Genomic DNA, 15,287 nt, shown 5'->3' with positions numbered 1-15,287 from the left:
GTCTGTATGTATGGTAGTGAAATATGTGGATAAAGAGAATTTTACTAAAAACAAACAAACAAAAAAAAAGTAACCAAACACTGTTTGCATTGTATCATTTGAACAATTAACAGGAGGACATTACTTAATAGCAGTAATGGAATAATATCAAGACACTTCAATGCCAGTCCAAACAAGTAATGACAAGTACAACTCGTCCATAAGTATAATGAACAAACTGACAAATGAAAGCAAGAAAATAGCATTTTGTAACATTTGTGTGTATTTCTGGACTTGTTGGACACCAGGCCTCCCCTAAAATTCCGCAAGCTGTAAAAGTGCTGAGCCTGTGGACTTGTATTGCCACTTCCTGTGGACCCGTAGGGCTCCTTTAGACGTTTGTGTGGGCTGGTAATGTTGCTACTGTATACAATGGATATGTGTGTGGGGAGTTGTGCAGACCTAATTGTAATACTCCTTCAGTCATTCCTTCATTCATCATGCTGATGTACAAATTGAAGACTAAAATTAAATTCACTCTATGTCTTTGCTTTTTTCTTTTGGCTTCCAACTAGATCCAGGCCCACGTTCGCCTGCACCTGATGCCTGCTTCAAGTATCCTCACATAACACAACATAACAGCATCCTCCTCTTTAAACACACATTTTGAAAAATAATTCACATTCATATTGGCCATTATTGAATATGAAGTGAGTTAATTCTGTGTTGAGACATAATCCCTAAAATCACTCTGTCACTTGATGCATTTAAGATTAACATCTGCAAACTAATAAAGCTGCTGTTTTTTTGTCTACATGTAAATGAGCAAAGCGCACCGTTGCCATCATGGTAACGAAGACCTTTCAAAAATGGTAGAAATGTAGGTACGACGATCAGCCGGGCTGTTTTATCTAGTTTGAATACCTTTGCCTGGGAAGCTAAGTAGAAGACGTTATGTGAGGTCATGTGACTTTTTTGTCATTTGATCGGTGAACTAGACTCAAACCTCACTACTGCTTAAATTAGCAAACAGCGTGCAATGCAGAAGTCGAAGTTGTAGTCACATGCTCAGAATAATTGATAAATAATCAAAAATTCATCATGAAAAACTCATTGGATCTATACGATTCACGTAAATGGCCTATTTTGAGAGCAGATTTCGCCAAAAGGTGACTGATTTGCATGTATGATGAATTCATTTTCTATGCCACTTATCCTCACTAGGGTCACGGACGTGCTGGAGGGGGAGGCTGGGGTACAGCCTCATTGTAATATGGGAATCAATACTGATGTGTGAAGACAGTGGACAGGGTTCTTGCTTTTAAGAAATAATGACTAGACCGTGCATGCAGATCATTAAGAAATTATTTGAGCCTCACAAGTGCTGACAGCAGCTCTAAAACTCTTGAAGTTAATAGAAGCTAAATATTCAAGTCCATAGACGTACAGTCTAATCGTTGGAGCTAACAGTACAGATAGAGTGACCAGTGTTAGTTGTTGTATGGTAAAACAAGGAGTCAAGAAAGCACTGTATCTGAATGTATTTGATAAATTCTGCCTAAAAAAATTTGCTCGGATATTTTAAAATAAGGATTGGTGTGCCTTAAGTCTTGTCATAGTCGTAGACTGGCTGACTGAGTCCCGCACGTGCTGCGCTCAGGGCATTCAGCTTATTCCGCACTTTAGCTCCGGATTTGCCCCCGACAATGGGGTCATGGCTTGGGTGTCTGACCCCGACTCGAACCCTATGCTACCACAATGTCTGCGGACACACTTACACATCGGCACTTTTGTAATGTGTCAACAATAAACATACATTTTCCCGTTTCAGGCTTTAACTGTAACAATAATACACAAACTTGGAAGAACATAAGGAATATTTTCTTTTTGCAGTCATTGAAATAGAAGATAAAAAATAGTAGACATTCTTTGGGTGGACCTAAAGGTTAATTTGAAACTTTTTAAAAGAGAAACAAATGTATTAGGATTTTAAATAGCAATAATACAATCTGAAGTGTCACAGAACATCACGTCCTAGCAAGCTGACCCCTTTTAAAGCATCACTTTGGGTATTCTGTTCCTTTGAGTCGGAATAACTTTTGACAGAAGTTTAAGAGTGCCTTGAGGGTTTCACTAATAATGAGAAAGAACAAGATAAATTGTAATTCCTCTGACTTCTGCTGAATAAATGTCACCAAATACATCTCAATGGATTTTTAATTAAGGTTTTTTTTGGGGGGGGGTGGGGGTGGTTCTCTAGATCAAAGTAATGCCACAACAAATGATACAAGTGTTGTTTAGGCATTGCTTATATTATAAAAATATGATCTATAAACATCTGAGATTTGCACAAAGTACTTGTTTGCTTCATCTTATTGACGTTCACTTTTACAACCATATTGTTTTTCCTCAAGACGTGGTTTGGGTTAGATGTGGGGTACTTTGGGGCAACAATACAAAGAATGTCTTTCAGAAACTCACCTCTCGCAGCTCTAGCATGACTCCGTTGAGCCTCTCATTTTCTGACTGGGTGTTGGAAGTCACAGAGCGACTCACGGACAGGTCCGTCTGCAGCTCCAAAATACGAGACATGTAGTCTGCCTCCTTGGAGGCAGACTCCTGCAACAGCGTCTCTTCATTGCTTTCACCGTCCTCAGCCACCTTCCGCTGGATGCTGTATGCTTGGCCGAATGCCTGAGGAAATGAAAATTGCTGTCTGGTAAATTGACATTTTTCATTCCACATCAACATTCTAACCAACGGATGAGCTTTTGGCATGCAAGACAACCACTTTCTCGAGTTGCACTCAACAATACTTGAATTATATATCTAAAAGGGATGAGGTTTCATTTGATCAATAGAGACACTGTTCCCGTCTTCCTGACACAGGTTTCCACAGCAGTGAGCGCTGATGTGTCATTATAAAGCTGCTGAGGCTACGTTGGAAAAATTAAAAGTAAGGAGACAACAACACAACTGAACTGTCATCCAGCTATAACCAAAAAAGGCCACTGTACATGCATCAGCTATTACAATAATAAGATTAACAATACAGTAAATACATTTAAAATGCTGTGAATACATTAACAAATAGACTATTCATATTTTTTTCAGAACAAAAAAAATGTGACTCAGTCAAGTTGAGCCCTGTGCCAAGTTCCCAAGAAATGCCACTTCACCAAATGCACACCTCATACACGATGACTAACTAGATGTGTGTAATCTCAATTGTGTTTAATTGTAATATCCTTGGAATATGAATACATGAACCCACACCAATGCAAAACATAACTTCCACACTGAGCCTATGAGACATTATTAATTGTGATCCAGCAATCCATTTTCTCTTCGCATTCCCCACATTTGGGCCTCTGGAGAGCTGGACTGGGCCTGATTCCAGCTGATTTTTGGGCAAAGGGCAGCGTACACTCAAGACTGGTGTCCAGCAAACACAAGCCAGGATGGAGACAAACAATCATTTAGATTCACATACAGAACTATGAACAATTTAGAGTTTTCACGTAACCTGCCAGACTACTTTTAGGAATGTGGGAATGTGTACCCAGACAAAACCCATGCAGACATGGTGCTCAACACAAGAAGAACTGAGGTGAGATCCAAACTCGGAACCTCTCAACTGTGAAGCAGACTTGCTGACCATCAGAGTGTGAGAGGGAGAAATATTAACGAACATTTGAAGCAATATCTAAATCATATTATTTGCTTTGCCTCATACACTTTCACAATACATGGGGAACCACACTGGGATTCTAGTGAATAATTAAGAGAACAACAGCTTTAATGAATGCAAAGCACTGTTTGACTGAATGAGCTCAAATTTGCGCTTCGCAAGAGCGGCTGCTAATGTCCGAGTGGCAGCACAGTCACCCGCAGCTGAACTCTGGAGGAGGAAGAGGGGGAAAGCCGGCCTCATGGGGCCCCACATACTGGATTTCCAGCACATGGGGAACACAAAAGGGAGAATTTGCAATCTGAAACCAACAGTAAAGCTGTTATACACGCACACACGCCTAAATCAATTAAACTGAAATATGTTTTAAAATAAAGGGGAAAAAACTGAATATTGTGTATACTACTGTAAATCTCATTCTATGCTGGTAATTATTTTGTTGTTGTTTTTATTTGCTGTTGCAAGGGTGCTGGATCCTAACCACAACAGTTTAGATTCACGTTGGTCAAGACTCTAAAATAACTGTGCACAGTCAAGAAAACAAACTCTGAAGACATGTTAGCATGATCCATCCATCCATCCATCCATCCATCCATCCATCCATCCATCCATCCATCCATCCATCCATCCATCCATCCATCCATTTTCTTAGCCGCTTATCCTCACAAGGCTCCCGGGAAGTGCTGGAGCCCATTCCAGCTGTCAACGGGCAGTAGGCAGGGTACACCTTGAACTGGTTGCCAGCCAATCACAGGGCACATAGAGACAAACAGCCACACTGACAATCCAGTCCATTTTTGAGATGTGGGAAGAAAACCAGACTGCCTGGAGAAAACCCACGCAGGCACGGGGAGAACATGCAAACCCCACACAGGGAGGGCTGGGATTGAACCCAAATCCTCAGAACTTTGAGGCCAATGCTTTCCGGCTGATCACCGTGCCGCCGAGCATGATCTTGCAATGCTAAACTGTGTCATCAAAATAAGTCACCTCCACGAGCTATCTGGAACACGCAGCATAACTCCTGGAGAAGGTCTTGTTAGAGAAAGGCACTGCAATGGAGGACCAGCTCCATATTTTCTTCCACTTTAATGCCCTGAAGTTGTGATGTCCCAATAGTTAAATGGCATTTTCATTATGGACACAAAACTCAACAGATTCAATAAGCTTCAAATATCTGACGAACGTCATGTGAAAATATGTTTTTTTTTTTTTTTTTTTAAGAAAAACAAGTCAGCTTTGTTGTTTATATGAAGTAGAAAGTTGTTTGAAGCTCAGCCTTTCACTGACCAGCCAATAAAAGAAAAAAAAAATACTGTGGACTATGCGGACATGCAAATGATTTAAAACCAAGTCAGGTGATGACAAACACAGTGAGTAACACATTAGGGAAGTTTTTTTTTTTTTTTTTAAATTTGTAGGCACAACATGATGAGTTACTGCCCGCAGTTGCTTTACAAATGGCTCAAGCTATCATTTTCCTCCAAAATTATAATAATAAGGAAGTGGCAATTGCTCGAAATACCAACTGCATGGAATAAGGATGCGTGGTGTTGAGACAGAGGGACAAAGGGATGACTCCTGCCGGAGGCCTGATTCAAAAAATGTGGAGGAAAAAAAATCTGGTCAACTGAGAAAGTGAAAAAGAGTTTACTGAAATGCAATATTTTCGCAATTCAGTATTAAATTGTCGCACTCCTTGCAGATATTCTAGTGCTTACCTTCAAACATATTTGATGTGGAATCCCCCCACAAAAATTACATTACTGGGTCTTTAAGTGGTATTTTTATATAAGTGGTCATTTTATTCTGCCTGTGTAAATAGTCCCCCTCCTCCCCCCTAATTTCAGAGACATTTTATCTTCTTCTTTGTTTATTTTATCGCTTCATTGATGTGATTTTTAGGAAGTTGATATGAAAATAAAGTTAAGCATTATATTTGCATTATTTGTAATTGATAAATTCACAGACAAACAGACTGGAAATTATTATTTTGGATTGCATTCATGGAGATGGATTTTGTTGTTCCATGCAGATAGATGTGTGTTGTTACAGTCCACCCCCTTTTGCCAGCGCTCAATGTACAGTAGGGGGGAGTCACAGAAAGTGCACTTAATGGCTTATGACTCATTGCTCTTGCACAATGCTCTGACTGGCCTGTTGCAGGGCAGTCGCCCTCAGCTAAAAATATCACATTGACAGCTTTGTGTTTTCCAGCTAATTATGTGAAACACACTGACAACGCATGCGTGCTGAGTCATTGTAATGATGGTTCCTTTCTGTCCTGTGACTGTGTCCTACTTGGCAGATATAGCACAGTTCTGCATGTATAGAATAGTGTGGCTAGGGAAAAATAGCGCTTCCTCACAATGATATTCATAAAAAGGTGATTGGCAGCCAATTTGGAGAAAGAAAGCCCTGTAATGTATTCAACCTCAGGCGCCTCAGCCTTGTGTGTCAAGTGCAGACAATGGTGTTGCACCTGCATGTACTCAGCCAGAGGCCATCGTAGGAGGAGTGTAAAAGGGACACAATCCCATTGATAAGGCACTACAAGGGGGAAGGGCTATACTCGAAATCCTTACCCATCTGTAGTAGCTGCTAATGAGGAGTCAGGGGAGGGACCGGGAGCTACGGAGTGTGTGCGTCTATCTATTTTTACACTCTTACAACCCCAATTAAACGCCATCACCTTTCATAATTAACGCCATGCAGCAGGTCTTCCCTGTAGTCAATTTTCAGGGTGAATCCACAACATTTAGAGAAAAAACCAAACGTTTTCCCTCCTGAATTATTCACTGTGGAACGGTGTTAAAATAAATGTTAGTTTTAATTAGGCTGTCAGGATATATGCTCTGTGACCATGCTCAAAGCCCTTGTACTTTATCTTAAATCATCTTTCCCCATTCAAATGAATGAAAAAATCATTCATTTCTTCCACACCCCCAAAAGCTCCCTGAAAATTTGCAACATGATTTTTAATAAAAGCAAAATAGCACTCAACAGTAAAGCGCTGCATTAAAAGAAACAATAAAATATTAGCATAGGGAAATATTTATTCATTCAGTCATCCATCTTCCGTTCTACTTATCCTCACTAGGTTGTGAGTAATGAGCGAGAAGTAGGGCATAACTAAATATCCATCCATTTTCTGAGCCACTTATCCTCACAAGGGTTGGGGGAGTGCTGGAGCCTATCCTAGGAGTCATTGGGGAGGAGGCGGGGTACACCCTGAACTGGATGCCACTTGATCGCAGGGCACATAGAGATTAACAACAATCACTTACGATTACACTTAGGGGCAAGAGTCTCTGTTTTTGGGGATATGTCAGGAAACTGGAATGCCCAGAGAAAACCCACACAGGCAAGGTGAGGACATGCAAACGCCACACAGCCGGGGCTGGGATTTGTACCCTGGTCCTCAGAACTGTGCGGCCAACGCTCTAACCAGTTGTCCCAGCATGTCGTGTATAATCAAATAGAATGTAAATAATAAATAATGTATGTGCATCATGATTTAATCCTTCACTGCCCATTGACATTCTGCTGCTCCTTCTGGTGTGCATGTCTTGACCGGGGGTACCGTACTGTAATATTTAATAATAATAATAATCATCATCATCATCATAAATAGATGAAATATACTAATTCCACTCAGCTGCAGTAAAGTCAATCTTTTTTTTTCACAGAGGTTAAAAAAATACATCCCTAGAGGTTTTGTTACATTATCTTACTACATGTTTGTGTTAAAATATTTGCTGCTTAAAATGTTGTAATCTAATTATGTTACTTTGTGGTGTAAGATGTTTAGCATAGTGTGTTAGCATTAAGATAGCGACTTTTCATGAAGCAAACAAAGTTGTGTGGATTGGTCAAATATTTATTTTATAAAAATATTTCATTTTATTGAAGAAATTTGCTCTCAATTCAAGGCAGAAAAACAAACAAAAACCCGCTTGTATACCAAAAAATTTGCAATTCGTGTTATTTGGTTATCAAGGAACCACTGTGCTAAGGTGAATACCATAGCTAATTCATAATGTGCAACAGAACGAATTAGAGAAAATGAACAATAACTAAAATTGAAAAAAAATGAGACTCTTTTATAAACAAAACAAAACCTACTAAAATGAGATTTTATTTTTGCAACACTAAAAATAATTACAATAATAGCAAAAATGTCGTTAGCTGTTGTTATTTTCATCAGTTCATCTCATTCATGACCATTCAGCATAGATTTTAAATGAATATTATATCAGTAGAGTCATAATTACACAACCAAGAAAAAAGAAAGAAGAAAGAAGTAGGGCGGAAGAAAGGGAGAAGAGAGAAGAAAGGCAGAATAGTCCTTTGGGAATTGCTGTTCATTTTGTGTGTCATCTAGAAGTGACTTTAACGGCAGAGCTGTGTTATTGACTGCTGCCCAGGCCAAACCCGAGTGTTGCTGAAATGTTTTACTCTGAGTTGTGATGCAGCTAATCTAACCTTACAAGCAGTACTGCACATTGCACTTACTACACTTGAAATTCTGGAGACTGCTATACATCCATCCATTTTCTTTGCTGCTTATCCTCACGAGGATCGCAGGAGTGCTGGAGCCTATCCCAGCTGTCAATGGGTAGGAGGCAGGGTACATGGCACATGGAGACAGACAACAGTAACACTCACAATCACACCTAGGGGCAATTTAGAGTGGCCAATTAATTCATGTTTTTGGGATGTGGGAGGAAACCGGAGTGCCCGGAGAAAACCCACACATGCACGGGGACAACATGCAAACTCCACACAGGACGAGCCGGGATTGGACCCAGGCCATCGGAACTCTGAGGCAAATGTACACCACCAGAGTGCCTTTTTTAATTTTGTACTTAAAACATATTTCAAAAAGTTAAAAGTAACACAAACTTGAAACTTGAGTTGAAAACTAATAAAAACGGACTGAATCTGAAAAAGAAGGGTCAAAACATAAATAATTAACTATAATGGAAAATCCCAAAGTATTATAACCTGGCAACAGAAGTGGAGTTGAAATATGTCAGTCAAAATATAATCTTTTCAATGAAACTTGAAGCAAAAAGTGATTGGAATTTCATCCAAAAGGCAGCTTGCTGAGCTCTAATCCCTGCTGCAAACGTGCTGCGATGAAGTTGTGGACTGTGTCAATCATGGTAGAGTATTAGTAAACTCACAAGAAGTTATGATTGGCACACATAGACACACATCTGTACAGTTGGAGACAGTCCAGATGGTCACTCTGCCTGACAATTTCAGGGATTTCAGGACCACGGAGAGAGGCAACATGCATTGATGCAGAAGAGGCGCAACAACAACAACAACAACAAAACTGCATCAACATGAAATTTCAAAATTTCACAAAAAAAAAAAAAAAATACACATCCTCACTTGTGTTCAAAGTTAAGGTAGATTGGCCCATTGTTTAACGCTTTTACATTTCCAAATGCCAATTTCTTTTTAGGTTTAATCAGTTTGACCCAGGCATAGGTTCTGTATTCCATTAATTCAAATGGAACTTTTTTTTCCTTTTATCTAAGCACAGGAACGTATTGTTCTCAACTCAAGGGGTTTTATTGTTTTCTGTTCTTTCTTTTTGTTTACAATTACATTCATCATATGTTTTTATTTAATCTCACATTTATAAGAAGTCACTGTGCTATAGATTCTGGAGAGAAAATGCCCTCCATGCTGTTTTTGTTCTTCTTAAGGTTGGGGAAATGTCCCCGTGTGCATTTCAGCCAAGAGAAAAATTGCCAAGTCGAGAGATGTGTCATCTGTGTTTAAAATACGTATACGCGCACACACAGAGGCACATTTTCCACAAGTATGGTGATGTTGGGTTACCAGGGCCCAGTAGCAGTCACAGAAGATGCTGAAAAACAGCAATGTCGTAGAACAGCCTGACAGAAAATGTCATCCCATACAAAAAGGCTGTATGAATATAAAATTGACACTTACTGGCTGCAACATTAAGTCCCTCCTTTCAGCTGTATAGCATAACATGCCTTTACAAAGTTATTCAGATAGAGTTGAACACTAGCATTTACAGAATGTAAACTATTTAGTCAAAGTGACTGAAGTTGGCAGTGGTGTCAAACACACCTGAGTCGATAAACTCATTTTCTAATCTTGTTGGCCTTAACTTCCCATGCCGGTATATTACAAATTTTAGTGCAAAATTGTTTCTTACCATTCAGTTTCAAACAGTATGATTATATGTATTACATCATACAGATATTTTCTTTCTGATTCCGCTCCTGACTCAAGATATATGCATCATATACTGTAGATTCCTCCACCATTGCATGTTTCTATCTGTAAGCTCGGACGATCTGAACGTTTAATGAATTGGCTCATTTTCTGCTTTCTCCGAAAAACTGTTTAGTGCTCAATATCTATTGTTCATCACATCCACTGCAACAATTGGACTACAATGACACTATAATCCATAAAAAGATGGCCTAAAACTGTTAAATTGGATTTCCAGTGGATGATCTGTGCCACTGACAAGAGCCACATCTGCTGCTTTCACACTATACACAAAGCGAAGCGGGCATGAGGCAGTGGAAGGACTGCCAAAGACATGCCGCTTTTCAAAATAAAGATACAGGATGTCTTGTTAGAATGATTTCATTTGGCTCAAGTCTGCTCGTGATAAGAAAGAACGTTGGATTACTTCCCAGAATCACATTTGTGTGCTTGGCTGATGGACAATGAATGGGTCGGTTAAGAAGCAGCTTGCTGTAAAGTGTGGTCCAAAGATCCCAATCCTCCCCACAAATCTGATTTTGTTCTAACAGCGTCAGTCTGTACGATTTATCTGTTGGACATAATGATGTGGAAATCCGGTCTTTAATTGAGCAACTGAATTATATGGTGCCTCCTCTGTAATGCTATTACTAATAGTACTATGCCACCATAAAGTTAGGATAACTACAATGTAACGATCTGGCCATATATTAGAATAACTACTGGTACTATTTATCCCGTGTTGTGGGTATGCTAACAGTAATTTGTGGTATGTATAGTAGTTACCAGATAAGATTAAGTTAGAGTAAATTATTTTATACCTTCCTCTAGTTATCTTTAGTCTTTTTTGCGTACGAGATGTCCTTTGGCTCTGTCCTGGCTCTCACAGGTCAGTCGTGATATGATGGCAGACATCTTGTATTGGGCGAGGAGACTGACGATTGTTATTTGCGGTATTGATCATCATGAGTACAATTCCTGTTTCCAACTCGGAAATTTTTTGGACTGTAATAAGAAAACGTAGGAGGCCAATTTAACACATTTGCAGTGATAAAAAAACAACAGCACATGTTAAAAGACTACATAAAACAGTTTAGATGTCTGTATTAGTTATACTTTCACCTGCTATCCTTTGTTTAAAAATTTTGTATGATATTATTTATGCCTTTGGTGTCTCATTACAAACTGTAAATAGGAATGCGTGCTTTGTTAACTGAGTGGGCAGATCGAAAGAAGATGCATTCTATTGCTAGCAGGTTGTATACCATCTGTAACTGTGTCATACTGAAATTCTTCCCTCTGCTTGCTAATGTGCCTGCAAGGACACCAGCAGCATGTCAACCCCAACAACACATGGCATTGATGGCCTTTCATGCGACAACACACAAATAGTTAAAAATACACTTGGCTACAGGCACTCTCATTCAGGAAGTATACTAACTGTCAGTGCTGAAGAGACCATTCCTTTTCAGATCGCAAGGTCGATGAGGCTAAAAGGTAGAAAAAAATGAGCAAGAGAGTGAAAATACCGAAAAAGAAAAAATAATGTTGCAATTACTGTACATTGATTCTTTTGAGAGAAGAAAATGAAATACAGTCATCAATTGAAGTAGAAAAATTGAATGTATTGAACAAGGCTCTTAGGTGAGAAGGCATAAGGATCAAAACAAGAATGGAAACGTAATGGTTGATTTGTACTTAAAATCAAAGTTTGCCTTGTGGGTATTATTTTATTCCATGCATAAATTCTGATTGATTACTGTGTATTTTCATTTATTTCTCATGGGAAGAAACATTTCAATCAGTTCCCCCTTCTAAATTAGCCTGTTCCGTTTCAACAAAGCACCGAGGGCATAAGTACTATCCCTTTTAGATATTTGCCTCCGGTGGATAAGAAATAGAGCACTAACATCGACTGTGTGGAAATTGACCTACAATGTCTCCTCTCTGCTTGACTTCTTTCACTGATTCTCCTTCATTCACTTATTAGTGACACAAATAAACGTACACGAGGAAGGAATTATATTAAGAAAATCACTCGGTGGATAATTTTCTACTGCTTCCAAAGAGTCATCTGAGTGGCATGAAAGAAACATTGAAATGGAGGATGGACTCATCTGATTGCATTGTACCATCTAACCCTAACAAAAAGCAGCCTGGTGGAACAGACTCCCGAGGCTTCCACGGAGTGACTCATAGGGTTTTATTGCAGTCACAGGCATACGTAAAGACATCCACATATACACGTTGAGAATATTCACACATACGTGGGAAGGCCCGTACCTCCATCCACTAGGCACCAGGGCTGTTGTCTCAGTTGATGACTTGATGGCAAGTAATTTTTATGGGAATCCTGCAGTCTATGGTCTGACCCTTCTGAAATCCCTGGAAAACCGACCATGCCCGAGCAAGGCGGAAAACCGGGGGAAGTAAAATAAAAAGAAATTTCCTCCCTCGTCTGTCAGCAAGTTATGAAAAGCAGCTTCTTATTACAGCATTTCAATAATAACTGGCTAGCTCTCAATCAAACTCAATCAGTCCAGGCTCACGCTCACAACGCAGACAGTGCCGCCTAACAGATAGAGGGATGGGCCTTGCCACACCTGTGAATATTCTCAACTAGTGTGTATGAATAGCTTAGAAACAGAGTTAAGTTTGATAATTGTGTAAATGTGCAGATACATTACTGTATTGTAAATAATTTGGGGATTTGGGGTCTGTATGTCGTGGATTAGACTGTGAGCTACTAGAAGGACTGAGTGACTTCTTGCACTAGCCTCTAGCTAGCTCACGGCACACTGGTCGGTTGCTAGATGACTGTTGATTGAAAAAAAGTTGATGTTTCAAGGTTTTACTTTACATTACGGATTGATTTCATTTTATACGTTAAAAAAATTGCATTGTGTGGCACACATATTCATTATTTGCCATTCATTTCCATTAAGTGTTTCATTTTAACAGTTATTGTTTGTAGTAGATTACTGATACAGATTAGTATTATCTGTCTGACTGACGATTATCTTGAAGGAGAATTAATGACATTGAAATGTTACTTCAAACATTTGAAGCACTCACAAACACTCCTGATGAAGAAGGATTTTATAATGGTGACTGTTTGGACTCTTGAAAAAAATAATTGATACAGTGTACTGTATATTGAAAAGTTCGTCTTGAAAATCCATTGAGTGAAATTAGAAGTATAATTTTACATCCTTGGCCATGGAAATGTTAAAAAATGAAAATTTTGTCCAAATCTATGTTGAGGGAAGCTCAACTCTAGGAAAACAATGGGGGAATTCTTTTTCCTTTGTTTTTTGTTTTTTTACAGTTTGTTCTGTTTCTACCCAGCCAGTCATTCTACACAGAAAAGCCATGGCTCACTCGCCCTGCCCTCATCAACACAACCACCGAGGCAGAAACAACAAAGGGATCTAAGTGATGTGTTGGAGTCACACACCACAACGCTGCCCCGCCGTCCCTCCCTCACTGTTCTCAATCACAACATCCGCACCCAAACACCCCCTTCTGTACTGCCGCATTCACCGACATGGGACACCCTCATGCAGGGAAAAAAGTGCTGACGAATGACCTTCACCTCTGGTTCAGAATACACACACACACAAGCCAGTGAAGTTAACACGTTTTTGGGCAACCAAAGGGCTCCTTATAAAGATACTCAGCTGCTTCACTGAGCCTGTTGCTGGGTTCAAAGGTAACCTGGTATATATAATATATTATCAGTATCATCCACCCACACTCCCACCTTTGTATCTGAATGAACAATGGCACAATTGTGTTTCACCTATGATCGTAGTGTGTGTAAAATATCCAATGAAGACAGAAATGTACATTGATTAAACTATGTTGCAGACTGACTTCAATGCACTAAAACATTTTCAATGTAGTTTGGATGAACCCCCTTTTTTTTATAAACACCCCAAAATACATCCTATAGATCAATATATGATATTTTTTTCATACACGGCATATTGCAGCTGAGTTCAGCAAATTGCACACCAAACAAATGGATGCAAAATCCCCACTTCACCCCAAGGAGGAGCACATACGAAAGAGTGCGGGGAGTATAAGGAGAGGGCCACGGGCCATGTTGGGAGAGGGGGATGGTGGGCTGAACAGAAAGAAGAGAGGGAACAAAACCATCTCACTATATATTGATCCTCCTCATTTCTCGATGTTTACTGCTCTCCCACCTCTGGAAGCTAATGTAAGAGGAGCATCGAGACAAAGGAGGAGGCTGACAAGCCTGGAATGCATCCCCAGGACAGATTTACGACCAAAAATTGATGTCTTGTTTCAAAACATTCACAATCGAGATGTTTTAAATTAGAATGCTGAAAAAACAAAATATTTAATGCTCAAACTGATAAACATTGTTTTTAGCAAATAATCGTTAACTTTGAATTTTATGGCCACAACATTCAATAAACATTTGGGAAATGAGGACACTAATTTTTGAAACTTTGTAGGTGGAATTTCTCCCCCATTGTTACTTGATCCACAGATTCAGCTATCCGGGGGTCTCTATTGTCATATTTTATACCTTATAATGCGCCACACATTTTCAGTGGAAGACTGCAGGTAGGGAAATTTAGTACCTTCATTCTTTTTCGCCATCGTCTTGTTGTTGTAACATGAGCAGAATGTGGTTTGGCATTGTCTTGCTCAAATAAGCAGGGGCATCCATGAAAAAGACATTACTTGGATTGCAGTACATGTTTCTCCAAAACCTCTATGTACCTTTCAGCATTAATGTTCATTAATGTTCACAGATGTGTAAGTTACCCATTGCATTGGCACTAACACAGCCTCATAACCTTACAGATGCTGGCTTTTGAACTTTGCACCCGTAACAGTCTGGATGGTTCTTTTCCTCTTAGATGAGCTCGGGCCCAGTGAAGCGGGCGGCGTTTCTGGGTGTTGTTGATAAATGGCTTTTGCTTTGGATAGTGGATGTTTAAATTGAACTTACTGATGTAGTACTGAGCTTTATTTACTGACATTGGTTGTTTCTGAGCCCATGTGGTGGTGTCCTTTAAACAGAGATGTTGGTTTTTGATGCAGTGTCGCCCGAGGATTGAAGGTCAGGGGCAGTCAATGTTGGTTTTGGGCTTTGCCACGTACAAGCAGTGATTTCAGAATAAAAAGCAGAATCAGCTTTATTCGCCACATATGTAAAGAACAGACAAGGAATTTGTCTTTGGTAGCTGGAGCCACCGTAGTATGAGTTGAGTACCACAATAGACAGTCAATTGACATGGAACTTTTTTTTTTAATTCACAGTTGTGGGAATGATGCTGTCGTCTAGCATTTACAGCAGCTGGAATGCACATGA

General features: G+C 39.6%; 1 protein-coding gene across 2 annotated transcripts in view; it reads right to left on the bottom strand.

Moving 5' to 3' along the window:
• bicd1a (bicaudal D homolog 1a) overlaps positions 1-15,287 on the bottom strand; it is a 33,457-nt gene that overhangs the window by 12,513 nt on the left and 5,657 nt on the right. For both annotated transcript variants that reach the window (XM_061822256.1, XM_061822255.1), the window contains exon 2: positions 2,461-2,673. In XM_061822256.1, the coding sequence (XP_061678240.1) occupies positions 2,461-2,673 (213 nt within the window). The remainder of the gene's footprint in view (positions 1-2,460; positions 2,674-15,287) is intronic.

This window comes from Syngnathoides biaculeatus, chromosome 6, assembly GCF_019802595.1.
Source record: "Syngnathoides biaculeatus isolate LvHL_M chromosome 6, ASM1980259v1, whole genome shotgun sequence".
NCBI lineage: Eukaryota > Metazoa > Chordata > Actinopteri > Syngnathiformes > Syngnathidae > Syngnathoides > Syngnathoides biaculeatus.
Note: the sequence above shows the minus strand (reverse complement) of the source record. Positions and strands in the feature narration are given on the sequence as shown.